Genomic DNA, 26,080 nt, shown 5'->3' on the forward strand with positions numbered 1-26,080 from the left:
GACAGAGCGTGTCAAACGCTGCAGAGAGGTCCAGGAGGATAAGGGCAGCTGTTTCCCCGTTGTCGAGTAGTGTTCGGATGTCGTCTGTGGCTACGATGAGGGCGGTCTCGGTGCTGTGTTTGGCTCGGAAGCCGGACTATGAGGGGTCGAGGGAGTCGTTGGACTCAAGGAAGGCGGCGAGCTGACTGTTGACGGCCTTCTCTATGACTTTGGCAGAGAAAGGGAGGAGGGAGATGGGGCGGTAGTTCTTAAGTTCAGTTGGGTCTGCTGTAGGTTTCTTCAGGAGGGCACTGAGTTCGGCATGTTTCCAGCTTTCCGGGAAGGTAGCGGTGTTGAGGGAGCAGTTGATGATATCCCGGAGTTGGGGTGCGATGATGGAGTCGGCCTTGTTGAAGATGTGGTGGGGGCATGGGTCAGTTGGTGATCCGGAGTGAATGGAGTTCATCAAGCGGATGGTGTCTTCGGTGCTGATCGGGTTCCAGGCGCAAAGGGTGGTGGTGGGGTGCTTCAGTTCGGTGGTAAGGGGAGCGGACTGGTCGCCGAAGCTGTTATGTATGTCAGCGATTTTTCTGTGGAAGAACGAGGCAAGAGAGTTGCAGAGGCCTTGAGAGGGAGTGATGTCGTTGGTGTCGGCGCTGGGGTTGGTAAGCTCTTTGACGATGCTGAAGAGTTCCTTGCTGTTGTGGGCGTTGTTGTCGAGTCGATCCTTGAATGCTGATTTCTTGGTGGATCGGATTAGCTGGTGGTGTTTGCGGGTGGCGTCCTTGAGGGCGGTCATGTTGTCTGTGGTTGGGTTTTTTCGCCAGGCTTTCTCGAGGGTGCGGCAGTTCTTTTTGGAGTTCTTGAGGTCATCATTGAACCAGGAGGCTTTTTTGCTACCTGGCTTGTTGTGGTGCTTTTTCAAGGGTGCTAATTCGTCAGCGCAGTGGGTGATCCATTATGCGAGATTGCTGGCTGCTTGATTTGGGTCCGATGATTTGGCGGGAGGGTTTTGGCTTAGCGATGTGGTGAGCTGGTCGGTGGTAAGTTTGTTCCAGTTTCTGCGGGGGACTTGTTGTGGGTGGTGGTGGGTTGTGGTCTTTCTGAAGCTGAAGTGAACGCAGCTGTGGTCCGTCCAGTGGAGTCCTGTGACGTGATTGAAGGAGACGTGCTTGCTGGAGGAGAAGATTGGGTCGAGCGTGTGTCCGGCGTAGTGGGTGGGGGTGTTTACCAGTTGTTTGAGTCCGAGATTGGCGAGGTTGTCCAGAAGGGTGGTGGTGTTGCTGTCGTTGTTCTTTTCCAGATGGAAGTTGAGGTCCCCTAGTAGAATGTAGTCTACGGAGGGGAGGGCGTGTGGGCTGATGAAGTCAGTGATGTCTTCGCTGAATTGTGTGCGGGGTCCTGGTGGTCTGTAGATGAGGGTGCCTCTAAGTGTGGTCTTGGGGTCAGTGTGAATCTGGAAGTGGAGGTGTTCGGTGGCTGTGAGGGTGTCGTCGGAGCTGGTCGTGATGAGGATGGTGTTCTTGTGGACGATGGCGATGCCTCCTCCGGTCTGGTTGATGCGGTCCTTTCGGATGATCTTGTAGCCGTCCGGGATGGCTATGGCGATGTCTGTAGCTGATGAGGCGTTCATCCAGGTTTCTGTAAGAAAGGCGACGTCCGGCGTAGTGTTGTCTAGTAGGTTCCATAGTTCAATGGCGTGTCTGTGGACCGAGCGGGTGTTGAGCAGGATGCACTTCAGGTGGTTAATGTCGGAGCTTTGTTTGGTGTTTGTGGGTGTAGTGTGGATACTGATGCAGCCGAACTTGCAGGATTGGCAGGTGAAGGGTCCACGGGTGCGTCCTGGGATGGCTTGGTGGCAGTCGGGGAGACGGCCGGTGTTGAGTGCAAAGAGGGATGCGGCGTTGTACATTAGGTGGGTGGAGTGGGTTTTGCGTGGTCCAGGGGGTTTGGCGTTGGGCGCGGTCCAGGCGCGGACGGGCGTAAAGGAGCTTACCTTTGGCGCGCCTTCGGTGCGCATGGGGCGCGTGAACGATGCGCGCAAGTACATCTGTCATAAGTGGAGAATGGGGGGGGCGGAGCGAGGGAGGAGCAGGCGGGAGCGGGGTGGCGCTTGGGGAAGGGATCTCTTGTGGATGCTGTAGGGAGCGGGGGTGGGGCCGCGGGGGAGCAGCGGCGGGGAGGAGAGAAGGGCTGAGACATCAAATGGCACCAAACAACAGCAAAAGGCAATGCAGGGCGAGATCGGGGCACAGGCTGGCACAAATGTTTAATAAAGGCAGCAAGTATGATCTCAGCAGCAGAAGCAATGCAGAGCTAGGCTGGCACAGAAACTGAAAAAAGGCAGCAAATACGATACCAACAAGGCAGGCAGCAAATACGATACCAACAGGGCAGCAGTTACAGTGCGATACCAACAGGGCAGCTGTTACAGTGCAAAGCGAGGACGGGGCACAGGCTGGCAGGGCACAGAGTGAGGATGAGGTGCGAGGACGGCCAGGAGCGGGTGGAGCGGCCGGATCTGACTGGGTCAGGACGTTAACATCTTCGTTCAGTGTTTTCATTGTATTTTTTAGTGTACACCTTTTCCTCATTGAGTTTTTTCTCGTTACGCTTGCTTTTCTTGTCGCCTTGGCTTGGATTTTGGCGAGTATTTTCCTTGGACCTGAATTTGCTTGCATTGGATGTGTTGACTGCTTTTACAACATTGGACTCATCTAAAACAACTTTGGCACACCTGCCTGTAAGTTCCGCTTTTTTACCAAGGCAACTACCTCTTTCAATGGGGACTCACCATTTACCCATAGCTTGTCCTGGATGTTAGGGTTACTGGTGTGCATTATAATTTGGTCACGTATGAACTCTTCTTGTAATTGCCCAAATCTGCATGTTAGGGCTAAAGTACTTAAAGCGGAAACATACTCATCAATGCTCTAATTTTTACCCTGTTTTCTTTGTGAAAATTGTAGCGGTCAACTGCAATGCATACAATCGGCGAAAAATTAGCGTCTAAGTCATCCAAGGCGTGCTGAAAAACATTATCACCCTCCCTCACTTTCTTCTTAATCTAGTTGTATGTTTTTAGACCTCCTGGACCAAGGCAATACAATAATACTTTCTTCTCCTTTTCAGAAGTGAAATCATCATCTTCCACAGTTTCAATGTAATTGGAGAAATGGTAGCTATGGCAGGTTAGTGAAACATCATGACATGCGACGGGTCCCCCAGCAACATCGGGCATACTGCAGTGGGGGCTGTTGCTGAAGTCTGCTCATCGCCACTTGTAGAAACGAAGGGGAGGCGAATGTATGGGTTCAGAATTATTTATTCTGCAACAGCCCCTACACAACTGTGCGGTTCAGACTCGAGGCTCCCTCTGACAGTTGGAACAGTTGGGGGTGGCAAGGGACTCAGAGGATGGATTGTGGAATGTAGGGGGACCAATGAGGGGGCAGGAAAGACAATAGGGGCTATCGCGCAGGTGAGCAATGGAACACTTGCTGTCACGCGCCAGGTGCTGGCTCGTGGCACTAACTGTAAATACAACACGTGGAAGCAAAAAACTTGGTACTTTAGAAAGACATTATTTCTAAAAGTCAATAAACTCTCGTTGGCAGTTGCACATAAGTATGCATAACCATGTTTGGAAAAGCAAGAGAGTAGCTATTTGAAGGACATTTACCTTAAGAGCAAGAGACGCTTGTTTATTGTAGTGCATAGTTAATGTAAAGCTCAAACTCATGATTTAGTGCACAAGTATTATGGCACAGATAACAATTTGATGACACAGACTGCAAATCATAGTGCAAATCATAGTGCATCCCTCATAACAGAAACAAGAGGTCAATACAATTCTCATGACTACAAAGGCTTAACTGTTACAAGTGCAAGATACTTTTTTCTTTTACAGGTATGTTATTCATGTACTGTGAGGAGTAATATATATATATATATATATTCACTGAAAAAACCATAGGTTATAGACCATATATAGTTAGGAATTAGCATTTGAAAAACCTTATTTTACTCACACAAAACCATTGAAATTCCATATATAGTTAGTTGCACTAACTATATATCGCGCACCCGCAATCCACTGCTGATCATGTCACATATTACATCATTCATGACATGGTCAGTGACATCACTGATGACATCACTGATGACATCTCAAATGACATCACTGATGACATCACTGATGACATCATCCAGTGACTGTGTGTTTCTGTAAAGTTTAAATATGTTTTAGATATTGAAGAATGAGTAGATGTATAACTGTCTGGACGAAGGATTTAGTAGGTGCATGACTGAATGTATGAGTGAGTGATTAAATGTGTCTCACTGAGTGCATGGGTTAGTGACTAAACTGTCTTAATTTGTGCATCATTATGTCTGTTGTTCTGTAAACTACTGCATGTGTTGATCAGTAGCTATATGATTAACTATATGGGTTATTGATTGATTGTCCAAGTATTTGTATGGGAGACTGAGTGTGTGTGTGGCTGGCTGGGAGGTGTGTGACTCTGTGCAGATCAATGTGTACTTGTATCAATGATTGTATAAGAAAGTAAGTATGTGTTACTATATGTTTGAAAATGTAAGGTGCTCTATGTTTAACTGTATAGACAAGAAAATGGAAGTGTGATTGATTCTTTACAGGACTGACTAGGTGTGTGAGTAACTCCATGGATGAGTGGCAGAGTGTGAGTGTCTGTATAGGTGTATGAGTGCATATGATAGTGTTGTAAAGATGAGTGATTGTATGTATGAATGATTGTATGGGTGAATGAGTGAATGTGTGTGTAGACGTAGGAATCAGTGAGTACGTATGTAGTAACTAGTATTGGTGTGTCAATGGTTTCAAAAATTATACTCTGTATTTAACACTGGGTGAAACAGAGGTTATATTAAAATGTGAGGAGATGCATTGTATTGTCACATGAATGATATCATCAGTGATGTGGTCATTGATGTCAAATGAGATGTCATCAGTGATGTCATCAGTGATGTCATTTGAGATGTCATCAGTGATGTCATCAGTGATGTCACTGACCATGTCATGAATGATGTAATATGTGACATGATCAGCAGTGGATTGCGGGTGCGCGATATATAGTTAGTGCAACTAACTATATATGGAATTTCAATGGTTTTGTGTGAGTAAAATAAGGTTTTTCAAATGCTAATTCCTAACTATATATGGTCTATAACCTATGGTTTTTTCAGTGAATTTTCAAGGTTTTGTAAATGCTAATTCCTAACTATATATGGTCTATAACCTATGGTTTTTTCAGTGAATTTCAATGGTTTTTTAATACCAAATATCATAAGCTGTCGAATGTCAAGTACGTGGTAAGTGAAAACATTTTCGTGTTTATGCACACTGATCTGCTTTGAATGGTGCCCCCCCCCCCCTCATTTCTATTAGGAGTACTCTCTCTTTGCAGATAGTGAAAGGTAGTTAACGCAGGCCTTTGCCCCCGTTGTAATCCGTCGTGCCTGCTTCTCTCTCCATTTGATTGATTGTTATCCAAGTATTTACTGTTTTAGAATTAGTTCTCTTTGGTTCATTCTCTATTTACAAACAAACACAGAGTCGCAATACTCTGTTTAGTCTTTGCAGATAACGAAAAATCGTGTAAAAAAAAAGAAAAAGAATCGAGCAAAATCAGTAGGCCACTAATGGGATCTCTTTTTGACCTCGCTAAAATAGAAACATTAGGAACAACCCCTCATGACAAATACAAAACTAGTGAGATGAACTGAACTCCACACAATGATGGCTGCAAAACAGCTCGGCTCCGCCACCCACCCCGCCCAAAATAACGATAAAGAGCGGCTTCCATGATTGGTTGCGGAATGGCCACAACGGAGCTACGAAATGGTGCTGCTATCATGCTAACCCCAGCTTCGGTCTGAAACATCCAGAAACACTGTAGACTACCAATTCGATCAGTTCCGGTAGCGCCCCAATGTAACCCGGTAGAGAAGAACTAGCCCTCCCCTCTTTGACTGATGGTTCTTGTTGCCTGTCCCTTCTGTTGTCATTTAACAGAACTATTTAGCCTGCTGAAAGGGGTTGTGTTCCGACCGCTGGTTGGTGGAGACATTTTGACTATATTCTGGACCTGCGTTGTCGCGTAATGCGTCATATGACGCGCCGCATTAGCACATCCGGAAGTCATCCGGGGCGCGCAGCGCGTAACGTAAGCATAACAAGTCATGTGACTTGTTAATAAAACTTTTCATTGGTTCATTTTACTTTTCTTATTCTAATGATGAAAGCCTTGGTCATATCACCTAAAAATTACGCTTTTAATTACTTCCGAACATTATTTTCTCCTAAATAGATGTTATAATGTTCCAGGCTAATGTACTTTCCCGGAAATTTTACAACTGTCCTGCAAGTAAAATATATTCTTTTTTCGAGAAAAAGAGCGTTTCTTCGTCCCATGACGGAGCCGTTGAGCAAAAGAGGGTCGACCTGCTGTCTTAGTCGCCGATACGCCTGAATATGAGATTCTTATCGATCACTTTATGTTGCAGGAATAGAAAACACAACAGCCCTTGACCATTTATCTTTACTGCGTTCCTTCGTATTATACCTTTTACCCTTCATGTAATTGGTCTGCTTTATTTCACTTGCCTTTTAATGATTCTAAAACAGTGACTATTATTAAAAACTTTACCAATGTATACACTACTACCATGTTTTCTTTTAAAAACCTTTATTGTGAAAATTTCATTATACAAATACGAGCCTATAACCACGTGGGCCTGCCACGGAGCAAACTGTAATCGTATATGATGAATAGACATTTACACTGTAGAGGAACGTAACGGGCGGGCCATTAGGTTGCAAAAACTAAGGTGTCTAACAGTTACGGAATCGGTGGACGTACATTTTATAATTAAAATACGACAGGGCCAGTTACAATAAAATTATCTAGATATACATTTGCGGGCAAGTACCATGGGTGACGTTAATTCGAATTTTCAACAGTACAGTAATCAATAACACATCAGAACTTAATATCAATAGGGATGTCGAAATATTCAATCAATTCTCGTCCCCGCCCGCCATGTGCTTCAAAACTGCATACGTATCTCGTGATTTCAAGGTTCTGCAACCAGTACACAACAAGGAGTTACGAGTCCCATTCATTCCGGCGCCATTTTGGGCGAGGACGGGCAGGTCCAGGATATAGTCAAAATGTCTCTACCAACCATCGACTATGATGATGTTCATATGCTGTATTTATTAGAGTAACACTCATCTGCCCACATGAAATTAATTTACCACAATCTAAACATGTCATTTTAATCTTTCCAAAGTTCTTCTAAATATTTGGGACCGTTTCCCTTGCCTCTGAAGCTCTCAGTGCCACTTCTTTGATGAATGTACTAGCAGGTCAGGGGTTCTCCTCCAAATCTCTCTTTTATGCAGCACTATAATTAATTGGTGCCACCTCTCCATATGACGATGCATGGTATAGTTACCACAACTATATTTTTTTTCGGTTCCTCTGGAGAGTTCATCGTGGCAGATGAAGCGTGTAACATACCGGGCATTTACCTTTTTTTGCATGTACAGGAAAGGAAAAAAAAATCGAGCGTCCGAGTTCTAAGGTGTCCCAGGACAATTTTAGTGGACCAGGCCCAAATCCAAAGAACAGGCCGCCATTTTGAGAGTCCTCTTGCAGCCGCCTGTCGCTGTAGCATCAAGAGCAGCCGAAACTCAGCTGAATGGCAACTGAAACGGTAAATGGGCGCCCCACTACATTTCAGCATTGTAGGATGACCACACCAGTACAGCAACTTGCTAGACATCACCTCGGTGCCATCCGGATCTCGGCGCTCCACTGCAGATGAAGTGCCTCTCAACTATGAAACCACCACGGTGACATCCGGATCTTGGCGCGTTGTGCTGCCTTCGGCCTATTCGCACATCGGTCCGCTACTGACGCCATCTCACAGGCTAATGGGGTGACCCACGCCGAGTTTCAGCATTGTAGGATGACCACACCAACTTGCTAGACATCACCTCGGTGCCATCCGAATCTTGGCATCTCAACGCCTAGTGGTATCTTCCATACAGAAAATATTGTTACGCTGCCTTTGGCCCCATTCGCACATCAGTCCGCAACTTAGACATCACCTCGATGCAATCCGGATCTTGGCATCTCAGCGCCTTGTGGTGTCAGTCAGAAAATATTGTTGCGCTGCCTTTGGCCCCATTCGCACATCAGTCCGCTACTGACACCATCTCACAGGCCAATAGGGCGCCCCACGCCGACTTTTACCATTGTACGATGGCCACACCAGTGGCACAACTTGCTAGACATCACCTCGGTGCCATCCGAATCTTGGCATCTCAACGCCTAGTGGTATCTTCCATACAGAAAATCTTGTTACGCTACCTTTGGCCCCATTCGCACATCGGTCCGCAACTTAGACATCACCTCGGTGCCATCCGGATCTTGGCATCTCAGCGCCTTGTGGTGTCTTCTACTCCGAAAATATAGTAGAAAATATTGTTGCGCTGCCTTTGGCCCCATTCACACATCAGTCCGCAACTGACACCATCTCACAGGCCAACAGGGCGCCCCACGCCGACTTTTACCATTGTACGATGGCCACACCAGTGCCACAACTTGCTAGACACCACCTCGGTGCCATCCGGATCTTGGCATCTCAGCGCCTTGTGGTGTCTTCAAATCAGAAAATATTGTTGCGCTGCCTTTGGCCCCATTCGCACATCGGTCCGCTACTGACGCCATCTCACAGGCCAACGGGGCGCCCCACGCCGACTTTCAGCATTGTAGGATGGCCACACCAGTGCGGCAACTTACTAGACACCACCTCGGTGCCATCCGGATCTTGGCGCGTTGTGCTGCCTTCGGCCTATTCGCACATCGGTCCGCTACTGACGCAAACTCACAGGCCAACGGGGCGCCCCACGCCGACTTTCAGCATTGTAGGATGGCCACACCAGTGCGGCAACTTACTAGACACCACCTCGGTGCCATCCGGATCTTGGCGCGTTGTGCTGCCTTCGGCCTATTCGCACATCGGTCCGCTACTGACGCAAACTCACAGGCCAACGGGGCGCCCCACGCCGACTTTCAGCATTGTAGGATGGCCACACCAGTGCTGCAACTTGCTGGACACCACCTCGGTGCCATCCGGATCTTGGCGCGTTGTGTTGCCTTCGGCCTATTCGCACATCGGTCCGCTACTGACGCCGCCTCACGTGCCAACGTATTTTCTCCGCATTTTACACCCTATGCCGCATAACAGGTCATGTGACTTGTTTATAAAACTTTTCATTGGTTCATTTTACTTTTGGTTTCCTAATGATGGAAGGCTTGATCATGTGACCTAAAAACAACACTTTTCATTGGATGAAAACGATGAAAGCCCAACCTTGTTTCTGGATGTTTCAGACTGAAGCTGGCGTCAGCATGAAAGCACCACCATCTCGTAGCTCAGTCGTGGTCATTCCGCGAGCAATCATGGCAGCCGCTCCCCACCAGAAGCCTGCAGGAGTCGGAGCCCCCAAAACTTTTGATGAATTCTCAAGGCGGAGGGGACGCTTTCGAGAATGGGGTCCAAGACCTAGCAGACAAGCGTCCGATTTCCAAGGTGTCCCAGGGCCATTTCAGTGGACCAGGCCCAAAAAGGAAACAGCCTGCCGCCATTTTGAGAGTCCTGTGACAGCCGCCTATCGCTGCACCGCAAGAGTGGGCGCAACTCAGCTGAATTGCGGCTTTTGACACAGTGGACCAAAAACGGACGGAATGGCAACTGAAACGGTAAAGGGGCGCCCCACTACAACAGATGACACTCCACCTGGAGAGGCCCGTTCACGCCGCCTCCCCCGGGGCGCTCCACGCCGTTATTCGGAGCAGCATTGTAGGATACCAAAACCAGTGCGGCAACTTACTGGACATCACCTTGGTGCCATCGTTCTGCTGCCTTGGAACTATTCGCGCAACAGTTTGCTACTGATGACCCACCCCCCGCGACGCCCCATGCCGTTATTTGCTGGGTGGCAACTTACTAGACATCACTTTCGTGTCATCTAGATTTCGGCGCGTTCTGCTGCCTTGGAACTATTCGCACAACAGTTTGCTACTGATGACCCACCCCCCGCGACGCCCCACGCCGGAAATCTGGACGTTGTGCTGCGTTGGGACTATTCGCACAGCCGACCGCTACTTCGTTGTTTTTCCCTAAAAATGTTTATATGTTATTACTATTTTTGTTTTCTTGTATATATTTATAAATTATTAAAGTTTTATAATCTTACTACTTTGTCGGAGTGCTATATATTTTTAATGTGACACATAATTGTAAAAACTTTGATGTACAAACAGTCATCCCTGGAATCTTCCGCTTCAGGCTCGGTCCCCTCCCCAATCACAATACAGGATGGTTTTCAGATAATAGCAACGCTTCTGCTGTGACGGATCTCATCGAGTGTGGGCCTTGATCTACTATAACTCCTTTGAAGAGGGGTGATTCTTTACAGCTGTGGCCATAAACTACATCTGCAGGGCTAGCTGATACCCTAGGACCAGCCTGGACAATCGGACACAGAGGAAAAGGAGTGTCAGAGGGTGCGGTAGTGAATAGGGCGAAAGGGAGGTGTCGGGCGGGCACAGGGTGTGATTCTCAGGGAACAGCAGCGCAGATGGGGGAGGTTTATTACCCATGCATAAGACAGAGAGCGGGGGTGACCACTGCCTGGGGGAGATGCTTGCGAGGGTGGGGAGCCATGCCAAGGATCGACAGCGTGCACAGAGTGGGTCTGGTCAAGGCATCTAAAATGGCTGCCGTGCACGACAAAAGTGTGGCATTTGAAAAAAGACAAGATGGCGCAGACAATGTTTTTCAACACTTCCTGATTTCCTTCGAATCGAACGTTAACAGACGTTGGGGCATATTACCAAAGTTAAGCGATATTTATCCCTAACGATGCTTAGCAACGATTTTTTTACCGTCAGAAATTATCGCAGATAAACCTTGCTATTATCAAGGTTTATCGGAAATACGATAAAAAACGACCGCAATGCATTAATATCGCTGAAAACTCAGCGATATTCATGCATTACCGAGCTAATGCTCTTAGCCATGTTATCCACCTCCCATTGGATAACATGGCTAAGAACTGCTCAGGGCAGGTGGTAGCTTTTGGAGATATTCGCCCTTATCTCGAATATTTCCAAAAGTTGATAATAGGAGATAGCGATGTTAGCGACTGTTTCCAGTCGCTAACATCTTGGCATGCCCACTTTGCATGTCATTAGTGATAAATATTACTCACATGCAAAGTGGGGCCCAAGATGGTCGCTATCTTCTACTAGCCGTCGCTAACTGGTGTTAGCAACAGCTAGGTAATACACATATAATTTTATCTCCGCGAAGCGGAGCGCTGTTACAGATATATATCTTGTTTCTGAACGTTAATTTCTCAAAATGCACTGAAGCACATATATTGAGACCTAGCAAAGGCACATCGGGCTACCAGTCCCTACAATTTTGCCAAGTTTCGTGCAAATCCATTCAGCTGTTCGATCCTACCGAGAGACAAGATGGCGGCCGCTACGGACTGTTTGGAATGTTTACAGACACCGGAGAGCCAATCAGCTTCGCTTCGCAAAGCTCCGTAACGCGAAAAGTACGCGAAGCGGTGCGCTGTTACAGATATATACCTTTTTTTGAACGTTAATTTCTCAAAATCCACTGGAGCACATATATTGAGATCTAGCAAAGGCACATCGGGCTACCAGTCTCTACAATTTTGCCAAGTTTCGTGCAAATCCATTCAGCTGTTCGATTATTATTATTTTTATTTTTTTTTGCCCCGCGGGGCCCTTTTAAAACCTCCACATCAAACCTAGGGGGTGAGCGACAATGTACTATGCCCCCTTATGGTCATTTGCCCCTTCGCTTTGGCCTCCTCTTGTCTCTCGATCCTACCGAGAGACAAGATGGCGGCCGCTACGGACTGTTTGGAATGTTGACAGACGCCGGAGAACCAATCAGCTTCGCTTCACAAAGCTCCGTTGCGCGAAAAGTACGCGTAGCGGAGCGCTGCCCGGTCCGCTGTTACAGATATATATCTTTTTTTAAACGTTAATTTCTCAAAATCCACTGTAGCACATATATTGAGACCTACAAAAGGCACATCGGGCTACCAGTCCCTACAATTTTGCCAAGTTTCGTGCAAATCCATTCAGCCGTTCGGGCTAAAAGTGAGGCCAACCGCCCTATGGAAAACTCAATGTTAAAAACACGTTTTGGGACCCCCCTTTTTTCTCGGCCCCCCCCTTGACGAACCCCCCCCAAATTTTCAAGGGCTACTCAGAAACAAAATGTGCCATTTTCCTGAAAATGTCAGCCAATTCCGTCCACAAACGCCAAAGTTATTAGACATAGAATTTTCAAAAATCCCATAGAGAAAAAATCCTAACTATATATACCTACTGGCGACCGCCAGTAGGTAATATATATATATATATATATATATATATATATATATATATATATATATATATATATATATATATATATATATAGCTTATAATCTATAAAGTAGCAAGAATACTAATTGAAGATAACGTCTTGTTCCAGGTCTCCCTCCATGCAGTACCCTGCCTAATTCCCTTCCCCCGTCCAGCCACTGTGATACTCTGTGCAATAAAGCCTGAGTCAAAGCTGCTGGAAGGTGTGCTTCTTGAGGGTACTGCTCCTGAGGAACCCAACATATTACAAGTTCTGACACCTACAGTGAATGGGAATAACAACTATCCTCAGAAGCGAGGAGCAAGTGGGACCCAGGGGATCGCCTAAAGAAATACTAGAGACCTGACCTCACCAGTGTAGTTAACTTGAATGTTGTATTTTTCCCTTCTGTTAGTAGCGGTAGAAATAAAATACTTCTCTTTTTTTCATAAAAGTAAGTATTTGCTGGACAATGATTTACTGCTTCTGCGTGCATTTTGAGTTATGAGCCTGTGTTCACACCCCTGTAACCACCTCCACCCAGAGGGATCTTTGGAGTGCTTGGACCCTTGGACGGTACTATTCCTGAGAGTCAAGTGCTGAGCCCAGTAACCCCTGCGTGATCTGTGGCCCTCTGAAAGGGGTTCTGACAATGGGCATTAATTTAAAAAAACAACATGACCACAGTAATGGTTTCTGCTACAAAGCTGTTTAGTAGCACCTTTCAGACAGAGTTATTAGTCCTAATTATACACAGCCGTGAATTACAAGGGAAGAAAAATACATCTTAGAAAAGGTACCTAGATGCACCAGTAAGTGTGCAACCAGTCACAATGAAGCAGCATCATTATTTTAGGATGTTGGTATCTTTATGCAAGGAAATGGGGCTCAAGTGCCCTTTTTTCCTCCATGGAGTACTACATGTCCTACTAGTACTAGCACCAAGTACTACTACTAAATCATTACTGGAACTACCACTAAGATTTCTACTGTTATTACATCACGTGGTCTGAGAAAAACATTTGAAAAACAATTTAACAAGGTTTAGCTAATAACAGTCAACAGCATACTTACTTTGAAAAGGCTGTAAACCATCTCTTTGAATTTTTGAACAGTGGTTCCTCTGGTTGGTTTTTCAAAGAGAGCAATTTCTTTTCTTGGTTCCAGTTCTGATCCAAAATCAAGATGAAGTGCTTCTTCCATTTGGCATTTTATTACACCCTGTAGATTTCCCCAGTATCCTGAGTACATCTAGAAGATGAAGAATTATATTGGGTTTAGAGATCAAAATTTAAGGAGTACAATAAAGCAAAGGAATGAGTCATCATAGGGGCTCTGTTGAATGTGCATGGTCTTCCTACATAAGACTGAAGGGGTGCAGATAAATTGCAGTAATATATATGTGTCACTACTCCTGCTCCATCTTTTTAAACAGGCAACAACATGACAGGGATTGTTTTTTCAAGATTTATTACAGAAGGCTAGGAAGAGTTTTGGTAGTTTCACCACCTTGCTCACATAACGTAGACGTCATTAGAGAGGCTATTTATGCTGTCATGGAAACCATGAGCATCAACATGAACACAGTAGAAACACTCAAGTTTCTTCTTTCATATTTCATTATGACAAAATGTTCAGTGCTTAATATTTACATTTGTTTGTCAGCTTAAATTGCAATAAGAATTTCATTCTTTGCCTCCTTTTGATGGACCTCTTGATCTCAATAATCAAAAAATAAAATAGTTAAACCTTTATTCAATTTTGTAATGAGCTTAAACAAAATTTGTCTACAATCACAGTATTTAAATACAATCCCAATGATTCTTAACATTATTGCCTCCTTAACATGATGTATTCTCTATTCCATGCCGTTTTGCTTCTGGTTAATGCCACTTTCAGCTTAGGAATTTATATGGGCTGGGGTGCCCTCATTCTCTCAACTTTGTGCTAAGAAGAATGGGGAGTTTCCGTAGTGAGAAAAGTGTTGTCTCTAATGGGTAATTTCACATCTCCTTTAATAACCTCAAGGGTTTTATTGCCAGACAGATACCATATCCCCAGTAGGTTTAAGTGCAGTGACAAGATAGATTAATTAATTCCCTTGACTTATCAGATTCAGTGTCCGCCTCTCCTGTCCTCCCCACTGCACCCCATACTTTGTTGCCTTATCTGAACTGGAAGGAACCACCTTTATTATTATGCACACTTATCTAAAGAAAGATTCAATATAAACTAAAGGAAATTCCTGCAGAGTGTTCTCAAATAACATGATTTCATTATTCACACTCAACCAATCTACTCTTGGCTTCTGTAAGGGAGCGGGAGGTTTCAGTAGAGGTTAATTATAAATGCACATACAATTCTTTGTCCAAATTCAGACCTAACATTTTTCGGGATTGAGTCTATAACAAAATAGACCAGGATGCTTGCATTACCCCAATGTGTCTCATGGATGTGGCGGGCAACTAGGTAACTCTCATCTTCATTGGTTATGGCTCTTAAGTGTTGCAGTACCCCTCACTCAGGGCTACAGCCTATGGAGGAAAAGTTCAATGTTTTCTCTGCAACATTAAACTTTTCTTCCCCAAGTGAAACCCTGAGTGAGTGATTTATTTTGCTGTGGGAACAGTCTATTTCGCTGGTGTGCTCTGACAGCTTCACGCTCGACCCCCACGGGTTTGGAGGTCTATTGGAGCAATGTGGATTAGGATAGAATAACTTCCTTTAAATCATGGACTTCCTACGCTTCACCCAGCATACCAATGTTCCAACCCACCAAGCTGAAGCTGGGCATCTACTCAACTTAATTCTAGACCACAATCTGCTCTCTTGAAAGCTCTTTCACCACTCCACTTTCTTGGTCTGAGCACACATTGATAAGATTCTCCATTCCCATGCCCAGACTGCAGGCAAAACATAACACCCTAAACAAACCATTTCCATCACAAAGAGAAACTACAAGAGTATTACTTCAAATGCTCTATCCTTAGCATACCTTACACCTCCCTATCAATTAGACATCTCAAGCAATCCTGGCCACACCACAAACCAAAAATACTCCAAAATACAAGGCAAGACACCACTAAGTCCTATAAAAAAGATTCTCAGTGAAAGACAACACATCTGCCTCCTTGTTCAATCACAGCCTTACCCAGCTGAAACAAGCAGGCAGCAGGCTTGAAAGATGTTACCGTAAAAAATGCAGGGAACAAACAAACAAGCCTGTAGATCACATCACACCAAATATAAGACAAAGCTATGTCACCAAGAAATCCTTCTACAGTCACTGTATCTCCTTATCAGAGCATTGACAAACAAACCCTTTAAAATCTACAAAGAGCTATCGTCTCTCAATACCAGCCCAAATACCCCAACTCAAACTCTGAAACAATGTGCAAAAACAGACTGTCTACTTTCCTCAGAAAAGCCAAGATATGTGCATAAAATCCCCAAATAGTTCCTATGTCCATTCTGGTGACCGACCCACTCCCCCAACCACTTCCACTTCAATCTAATTCCTTCGTCCTAATAGTATTATCTAAATATTGTGGATTTGTAAAGCACATATTCGACCAAGTCTTGTCTTTGGCTGCTGAAATAAAAAGTGTTTATTGTTATCTAACCTCACAAGGATGAAAGGATGAGTGGACCTACCGGGATTCAAACCTGTGACCATGAGATCAAATATACATCCCTAGAGTCCATGTATTAGTCCACTGAGCCACCAACCTAGCTAATCTCACCCAAATACATCATTAAGAAAGTATAAAAAATTAGACCATCTGGATCAATGCTAGATGCATTGCCCACCAGATACATAAAACTAAAACATGGAAGCCTTAGCTGAAGATACCACTAGCATCATTAGGGTCTCTATGCAAAGAGGTCACTCCTTAAAATGAATTTCTATGCCTCCACTCCAAGTAACTATGGACCAATCTTGCCGTTTCTGGTGAAGATCACTAAAGCGGAGGAAGCCAACTAACTCCAAAAACAACTTACAATCCAACAATCTGGTTCCTGACATGCAATCAGAATTCTAAGAGATACTGCTCTAAGGTGATAGACATCAGAGAAAAAACACTAACCTTAAGAGTAAAATCTGCCGGTAGTACTCACCCTACAAGATCGCTCTGCTGCAGTCAACACTGCAGATCACAAAACTCTCCTGAAATGCCTTAAACTCTAGTTTAACATTCCTGAAAAAACAAGGGGATGGTTTAAAATGTTCATACAAGAACTAAAGCAGGAAATAAAATGGGATCTACGTGATTCAGAGTCAACCACCATGGTATGTGGTGTCCGTACGGATCAATCACTACATCATCCTTTTCAAGTTACACCACATGTGCTCGCTAGTCCACCTGATCAATATGAAAGATTTCAAATGCTCGTTATTCGTGGATGACACCCATCTCCCAGTATATCTAAACAACAAATCAAACACGAAAGTGCTCACTAAATGCCTCCCCGTGATCAAACAGTGGAAGAATCTCAATAACCTGTGCCTAAACGGTGATAAGACAGAAACCGAATAATTACAATTCTTTCTTTCAAAAATCTCCTGGCCTCCTTCACTCACCCAGCCCCATCAGAAGTGGTGCTCACTCTTGGAGTCCTTTTCAATGCACTGCTATCTTTAAACACTAAAAGTTCAGCAACTATCAAATCAATGAACTACTACCTATATGCCTTGTCTAAAATCCAGCCTTCTCCTTACCATGTAAGAAAGAAAATTCTGGGTCCAAGCAGTTGTCCTATCCAGACTATACTATTGTATTGCAATAGACCTAAATCTTGCCAAGACAATTCAAAACTACAAGTTCTAAACCAAACCATAAGGATCATCTTCAGACTAAAGAAAAACAAGCACTTTTCTTCTTTCAGAACACAGCTATCTTTGCTAAACATTGAACACAAATACAACACAGGGTCTCTGTTTTATGTGGAAAGCCATCTATGGGACAACACCAGGATAGCTATTCAAGACCTCTTCAAGTGCCATTAAACAGCAACTGTGCTACGTTACACCTCTGAGGACGAAGGAGTTATTGTAAAATGGAGACCAACTATTCGGAGGCAAAACCCTGAAAGTGGCAGGTGGGAAACTCTGAAACAACCCACCTAAATGAATCCGGTAATTGAACAACTTCACATCCTTCCAAAACTCTCTAAAACAACTACTACTCTCAAGACAAAAATGATTCACAAACATTTAAGCAAGTCCTCCTGTACTGTTTCATACGCTCTCACACCCATGAGGTCTCTACGCTATGACCCTACTATCCCTCCAACATTCTACAAAATAACAACCATCAACTTATCAAGAATAACTCTCAATCACTCCTCCATCCTATATACATGTCTAGATTTGTCCCTCCACCTACTCCAAGTTCATGTCTTCTCTATGTATTCTGTCTCCTCCTTAGGCAAATTCCTCCTACGATAACCAGCCCAAGGGATAAGTTGTTCCTCTGACAGAAGCTTTTTTACCCCTCTACTTTCCACCTCAATTGCTGATCGCATAGGGCCAATACCTAAAAAACAAAACAAAGCCACAAAGATAAATCATCATCTAGGCTTAATGCAAAACTTCCTAAACCTAAACTTAGGGTTACACTATCTAAGTGGAACTGGCAACCTCAGCCACCCATAAGGAGTTTTACATCAACGGTATAGCTACTGCTAACAAAAAGAAACGTTTAAGATTATCAATGAACTGTCTAATGGCTCTAATGTGGCCCTCAACCCTCATTTTCCCAAGCCTTCTGTGATGATTTAGATGACTACTTTGTTGAAAACATTAGCTGAATATGTACCACTAGTCAAGCTAATTCCTCTACACCTACTATAGCCATCACTTTTAAGAAACCCCATACATACTCCTTGAGTCTGTTTCATATCCTATTAGCATCTTCTTTACATCAAGTTATTAAGAACTGCAAATCATTCCCCCCTGATCCCTTTAAACATTTTGCAAGGTGAAATTCTTGAATATGAAACGTTATTCTCTGAACTGTCAATCTCTCTAAGCTCTAGCAAAGTGAACTGAAACAGAGAATACCTAAACCTCTCTTTAAAAAGTCTAATGTAAATCCCAAACTTCTGTCTAATCATCATGCCTTCTATTTATTTAATTGAGTGTTGTATAGTGCTGGCTAGACCCGGAGTTATCAGAGCACTTTACATAAGAAACCCCAAGTTGCAAATTGTACATAAGTTACACAGTAATTACATAGTAACAACAGTGATTACATAGTAACAACAAGAGTAACTAGCGAATAGCATATAAGGACACCTGATGAAACCACAAACGCACAGTAGTATGCATTGCTAGTGTGTGGTGGAACAGAGAGATGGAAAGGAAAACATGGGAGGGGAATGATGATAGAGTCAAGGTAGGTAGAAGAGGGAAAGTCCATCAGGGGGAACCAATCAGTCAGTGTGAAAGACAGATAAACCAAGAAGAACCGTGAAAAACAATGTCCGATGTCCGGCTGGGTAGGTGACGGCCAAGGGGTCCAGACTCCTCTGTAGCTGCTTAGGACAGCTCTACCGGGCAGCAGCCAAGGGTATTCAGTCTCCGAGGTAAGTACAAACAGTTTCGGTTTCGGCCCATGGGGCATTGTCAGAGTTCCATCGACGGTAGCGCTGGCTAGACCCAGAGGTATCAGAGCACTTTACCAGAGTGTCATAGAGATTAGAAGGGGGTGCCACTCGCTGTGACTCCAAGCGGTCACCAGTAATGAATTAATAGATGCTGCGTAGTACCCCACAAAGTCAGCGTGCCTGGGGAGCTCTCTACACGCTCAGATTACTGAAACAGACCACCAGGCGCAAGAGGGTGGGCACACAGCGGCTCTCAGGTCTCCCAAGACGGATCGGGAAGATCAGAGGGGTCAAAGATATTGGGGCCAAAATAGTATTGTAGCTGAGAGCCTATTAGGCTATGGTGGAAGCGCAATGCCTGCTCCTCAGTCACTCACTGCAGCACCGCATGTAGTGAAGTCTCCTTCCAGCCGCTCCCGGTCACCGCACTGCAGCGCACCAGCCTAGGATGTCGGACTCTCGCTTCCGATCCCCGCCGTCCACTACACGTCGGCGCAGAGCTTGGCTGCAGGTCAGGGGGCACGGCGCCCTGGAGCCTGCTGCAGCCCAAAAGGCTGTATCTGCACATTGATGCCGGGAATTAATCGGCCCAGGACGGGACTACAAGTGCCGAGCGCCATTCTGTGAGTGACTCCGCTGGCCGCTCCTTCCCCCACTGCAGTCACGCCACTAGTATGGCTGTTAAGTCCATGCCTGTGAGCCACGCTGCCCAAGCTCATCATAGCAGGACCGGCCTCCTAGGCCTCTACTAGGTATAGCAAACAGCAACATGTGAAGGCTGAGCTAGATCCTTTGACAAGAGAATAGAATGTGATGAGTTCACAGGGGAACGTAGGAGTGCTAGGGTGGCAGTTGGAAGCTGAAAAAGAGGCAATGCAGACATGGGCGTAGCTTGGTCAGGAAGATTGGGGGGATGTGAGCATCAGATTTCCCAACAATCACGCTAACGTATAATTTTCACAATCATTATAAGATAAACAGAGTGCATGAGAGGGGCCTAAGGAGTAGTGGAAAGGGAGGGAAATGTGGATTGATAGGGGCACTAAGTGAGACAAAACACAATATTTTTTTTAAATAACCAACATTTTTGAGGAATTTTAAAACAGAGGGAGAGTGTGTTTGTGAATTTTTGTCTGTGTGTATGTATACATTCCTGATGAAATCTGACAGACACCTCACAATATTAGACTTAAAACACCTGTACCCAACTATTTATCAGGATATACATTTATTAGGGGGATGTAACATTCCGAACACCCCCCTCTGAAGCTACGTCCCGTATGCAGATGCTGGATGCATGATATCTTCTGATGATGAATAAACTCTTTCTACCCTTAATGTAATCCTTTGTTGAAGAACATTCTGTACTTGATGAGGCACAAGAGGCGTCTGTTTCAATAGGTTTACTGAATTCACTTTTGCTATTGTCATTCTTGGATGAACTCTAAAGGTAGCTGATAGCAATCAAATGGGTGCCCTGATTTTACTGGATTTATTGAAAGCATTCACTACTGTCAACCACAACATACGAATCCCTGACCTTGCCAGCTGAATAATCAAATCAACAGTCTTATCATGGCTCTCCATGTTTATGAAAGATAGAGTCCACAGACTCATTCTCAATATTTTAATGTCGTATACATTTGCTTTATATCCTGGTTTCCCTCAAGGACCAATAATCTCTCCTTATCTTTATAATATCTATGCTTCACACATTGTGTACTCAGAAGTTCTGGATGGAAATTCTGTATCTCTGCAGAAGACTAATATTTTGTTCTAAAGGAATGGAAGTCAAGATATCTTAAAAGATGATCTATGCAATGTTAAAAATTGGAGCTGGTTGAAAATCCACATGAAAAAAAACTGAAATTCATACTGGGAAAGGACCCCTCTTGCTTGGTCTTCAGCTCTCTGGCCAGCTTTGGTAGGCTTATTTTATCAACCAAGGCCTAATGTTAAGAGCCTTAGAGTCAAATTAGATTCCAAAGCTATAAGAGATATTCGTGTCGCTAGCTTCTATACATTGAATATTTGCAAGATTAGATTAGAGTAGACAAATTCTACCCCTTCTTTCAGAGGAGAGCTGAAGATCAGCTGCAAAACATGATATCTTGGCATATCCAGCCATTTGACACAAATACATCTAATAATCCAAAGTCAAGCTGCAAGGCACAAGTTGTTGGCACCTTACTTTGTTTTTTTCACATTGGTACATCAACTATGGAACATTGGGGGGGCGTGGCCAACAGCATGGCCGGGTAGGACGTGCTGAGACGGAGCTCCCGCCGAGCTGCCTCAAGATCCGACATTATACCACACCTGATCATCACCAAAACGCAGGCGGAGGTGCCACAGGTGTCCTGCACCAACTGAGAGCGAGAGCCGTGCACAAATTTGCACCCGGGAAGGAGCTAATCGGGCCGGACTCGCCCGCTCGCACGCCGGACTACACCAAGATGGCGGCTGCCAGCGCTCGTGCGAGCCGAGCTAAGTGACTGCGGGAGCTGGACACCCAGGCGCGGACTGGAGGAAAGTAGGCGGCTGTATCCCGGACTGTATGCGCCCCGGACTGGCGCCGGCAACGGCTGCGCTTTTCCCGGCGGAGAACAGCCACCGCAAAGCAACCTGCACCAAGATGGCGCCCGGACGGCTGTGAGACCGTCGGAGGTGCTGAGTCCCGCGATCCGGTCTCCGAACCCTCGGACACACGGAACCCGGCGCAAACGCTGGTGGGGCGAGGCGGCCATCAGAGGGATGCGTGGGAAGCCGCCCCTGCATTGTTCGGCGGCCACACCCGGGGGACGGAGGACTGGCCCCGCCCGCTTCCGTGAGTGCGGTCGAGCCCCATCGAGGCCCGGAACCCCGTGCAACGTCGGGGTGAGCGCAAAGGCGCCGTTTTCACCTGGACTGTTCATCGTGCAAAGGTGAGAGAGACCGGCGAGGCCCCGAGCCCCTCACAACCTAAGGGGCATTCGGGAAGGCGTCTCCCCGTGGCCCGGGGACAGCGGAAATCGCAGGGGAGCCAGAGATTCGGCACAGAGATATCAGGAGCGGAACGGCCCCGTGCTTTGCTAAGGCGCGGCTGCATGTGGCTCTTCCACTGGCAGGACGGCCCTGGGACGGCGGTGGCGGCCTCCACGGGGTGAATCGGGGCGGAACCGCATTTGCTGGAAGCCACAGAGTGAACCTAGACGCCCTTGGCCGGCTGCACGAAGTGACATACCGGTACCCCCGAGGCCCATGCGGACTGGGATCTGAGCACTACTCCTGAGGGGTTTTGGGCCTCCGACACCCTGAGGAGCCCGGGAACAACTTCAGCCCATTGCCTACCACCACCTGGGAAGAGGACGGACCGGGCCACTGCAACCCATGGGCAAGAGGGAGACAATACCGAAAGGGCCCAAGCAAGGCCCGATGGATAACTTCGCTGCACCGCGCCAGGTGGTGAATGGACTCCCGGCGACCCCTGGCCTGCGCTCAGATACCGACCTACTCATGGAGGCCATCCAGGCGTCGCGTACCGACATACAGGAGTCGAGGGCGGCATTGGAGACCAAGATTGGCGAGGTGGGCTCGGAAGTGACACTCCTGCGACAGGATTTTCGGAATCTATCAGACAGGGTCACCAACGCGGAGACACGGATGGGTGAGGCGGAGGACTCTATCACGGCCTTGCAAAGAGACATGACGGAACTACAGGCCTCGCATCGCCAACTCCTCTGGAAAGTGGATGACGCCGAAAACAGGGCACGTCGCAACAACCTGCGCTTCGTAGGATTTAGAGAAGGCTGCGAGAAGTCCGACATGGTGGCCTTTCTGAAATCATGGCTGATGGACACATTCCCGGAGGCGCAATTCTCAAACTGTTTCATAATAGAGAGGGCGCACAGGGCCCTCCTTGCCAAACCGCCAACAGGAGCACGACCGCGTCCGATCATTGCACGCTTCTTGAACTTTGCCGATAGGGACTTGATTTTGAGAGAGGCAAGGAAGCTGGGTGAGATCCGATTTGAAAATACACACATCATGATTTTCCCAGACTATAGCCAGGAGGTACAGAAGCAGAGGCGATCCTTCGATGCGGTGAAGGCGAAACTAAGAGACCAGAAAATCGCCTACATGCTACTGTTTCCGGCGAAACTTAAGGTGCTCTTTAATGGACAGACCCTCTTCTTCGCACACCCAGAGGACGCCTGGCAGTGGCTGGAGGAGCGACCGATCCTTAACAGCAGAGAGATTGCCAAACGGGATCTGCTGGACAGGTCCGCGAGAAATGCCACACACTGGGAAATTCCTAAGGCACAGAGACTGAAAGCTAGGAGATCCGCGAGGCGGACCCCAGCGACACCGTATAGAGGCCAGGTCGCAGGAATGGCGCGAAGGGGACGCTCGGCCTCACCAAACGGGGCGAAGGGCTCAGGATCGAGATTTGCAGCACTGCACATCACGGTCCGCTCGGAGGGGGAGGATGACGAGGCTCTAGACAGTTGCACATCGGGCGGAGAAGAGGAAGAGGAAGAGGAAGAGAGACAATCTGATCACCCACTGGTACAAGAGATCCGTGTGCTGGAACAGGACCTGTCAGGACAACACAGCGCACCAGAATCTGAGATTCCGGACTCTAAATCATAAGCGAAGGTGGTCCCGGAAATGGGGCGAACCAGGCATCCAATTGCATAGAGGTGCGGACAGATTCTCTGATACCTAACGGTTCCACGGGACTGGAGTGGCAGCCGGTCACAGGGCAGCACGCAAGTTGGCACCCCCTTATGTTTGTTTTGCACTTTTGTGGTGTTTCTAAGTGTTTGTAAGGGAGGGTTTAGTGGGTGGGCGACAGGCCTACTCCTACTGAAAGTCATGTCCCGCTTTGGGGCACATCTGGAAGGGGAGGGAGGTGGGGAGGGGGAGGGGGGAAGGGGTTTTCTAGTTTGTTTGGGCGGGGGAGTGGGTGGGAACACAAGTTGAGGTAATTGGGGGGGTGTTGGATATGGGACCACTTACTGGGACACAGTCAGATGCACGAGAATCAACGTTGTCACACACAGCTGCTATGGTCGTCTACTGACCTCCAGATGAGCAACACAGTATGGCAGGTACACTAACGACCACGGAAAGAACACATAGGGGGATCTCCATTTTGACATGGAATGTTAATGGACTGGGGTCCAAAATAAAGAGAGGATTGGTAACCTCATACATCAAAAGGGTTGCCCCAGACCTTATCCTCCTACAGGAAACGCACCTTAGGGCGGGAAACTGTACATTCATAGCGAGGGGGAGATATAAAGTCTTGACCCACGCGGGCTACACGTCGGGCGCCAGGGGAGTCGCAATCCTAATTAACAAAACACATCCCTTTACCGTAACACGCACATGGAGTGATCCACAAGGTACATACGTGGGAATACAGGGGACATGGAATAGACTGAACATGACAGTTATCTCAGTATATGCCCCGCCAAAACTCCAATCACGCACACTCAGAGAGGTGGCATCCATCCTATTGGAAACGGCGGACACGATGCAAATAGTGGGGGGGGACTTCAATGACGTCATGTCGGAGGACTTAGACCGTTCAGGTGCAACACGCAGAAGGGGGACGCAAACAGCACTGGCAAAATACATGGCAGAGATGGGACTCACAGACACATGGCGATGGCGACACCCGACACAGGAGACGTTCTCCTTTTATTCAGGGGCCCATAGAGCCTTTTCCAGGCTAGACTACATTTTTATTGCAAGGCAATACCTGTCGGAGGGAGATGAGTTCACCTACAAAGCAAGGGGGATATCGGATCATTCACCCCTATATGCCAAATTAGGGAAAAGCACCGAACGGCGAGAGACGGAGTGGTGCTTGGCAGCATGGGACATTCAAACCCCTGCGATAACACGGGGACTGAGGGCAGACATCAAGGTGTACGTAGCGGAGAACAAGGGTTCAGTGGACTCCAGCATTACCTTCTGGGAGGCCATGAAACCGGTGTTGAGGGACAGAATTAGAGGGAGACTGAGAGACGAGCGAAACAAACAGCACAGGGAGGCAACAGGGCTGGAAATTGAAATCCTGGCACTAGAAAGGGAATACCATGTGAACAAAGGGGAGGGTATACTGAGGCAGTTGCAAGACAAACAAAGGGAGTATAGAGAACTGGTCTCTAATGAGGCAAAGACACAATCGCTAGCAACGTTGCACCGCCTCTATGATGTAGGTGACAAGTCAGGCAAGCTTCTGGCATGGCTTGGCAGGAAAGAACGAGCAGCACGATGGGTGGAAAAAATTAGGAGAGATGAGGGAGACATGGAAACTACCGACAAGGGCATAGCAGAAGCTTTCGCAGTGCATTATGAGAATTTCTATAGAGGCAGAGACCTCGGGACAGTGGACGAGGCTATACAATATATGGGAAAGGTGGACATCCCATTATTAGATGCAGAACTCAGCGCCCCACTAGAGGCGGGAATCACACTGGAGGAGGTAACTATAGCCATCAATAGTTTAAAAATGGGGAAAACGCCAGGACCCAACGGGTTCCCAGCAGAATTCTTTAAAAAAACGGCCGACTTGCTGACACGTCACCTATTGGCCCTATATGTTGAAGCCTACGAGATAGGGAAACTCCCACGAGATCTAGCATTGGCAACCATAGTGCCGATACACAAACAGGGCAAGCCGGAGGAGGATTGCGCCTCGTACCGCCCCATCTCGCTGCTGAATATGGAGGTGAAAGTACTGGCTACGATTCTAGCGGCACGCCTCCGGACTGTTGTTCCAGATCTTATACACACAGACCAATCCGGGTTTCTGCCGGATAGAGCGACAAAGCTCAACCTCCGACGGACACACAACTGGCTTCAAGAAGTGAAAGATAGGACGGAACCGCACTGGTTCCTGTCCTTGGACGCTGAAAAAGCGTTCGACGCAGTACACTGGCCCTTTCTCATGGCAGTATTACGGCGGTTTGGTTTTGGCCCGCACTTC

At 46.6% G+C, this 26,080-nt stretch overlaps 1 protein-coding gene across 3 annotated transcripts in view; it reads right to left on the reverse strand.

Annotated features, from left to right (window-relative positions):
* DIPK1A (divergent protein kinase domain 1A) overlaps positions 1–26,080 on the reverse strand; it is a 581,055-nt gene that overhangs the window by 42,131 nt on the left and 512,844 nt on the right. For all 3 annotated transcript variants that reach the window (XM_078646336.1, XM_078646337.1, XM_078646338.1), the window contains one exon: positions 13,564–13,740. In XM_078646336.1, the coding sequence (XP_078502462.1) occupies positions 13,564–13,740 (177 nt within the window). The remainder of the gene's footprint in view (positions 1–13,563; positions 13,741–26,080) is intronic.

The sequence above is a fragment of the Lissotriton helveticus genome, chromosome 1_1 (genome assembly GCF_964261635.1).
Source record: "Lissotriton helveticus chromosome 1_1, aLisHel1.1, whole genome shotgun sequence".
NCBI classification, from domain to species: domain Eukaryota; kingdom Metazoa; phylum Chordata; class Amphibia; order Caudata; family Salamandridae; genus Lissotriton; species Lissotriton helveticus.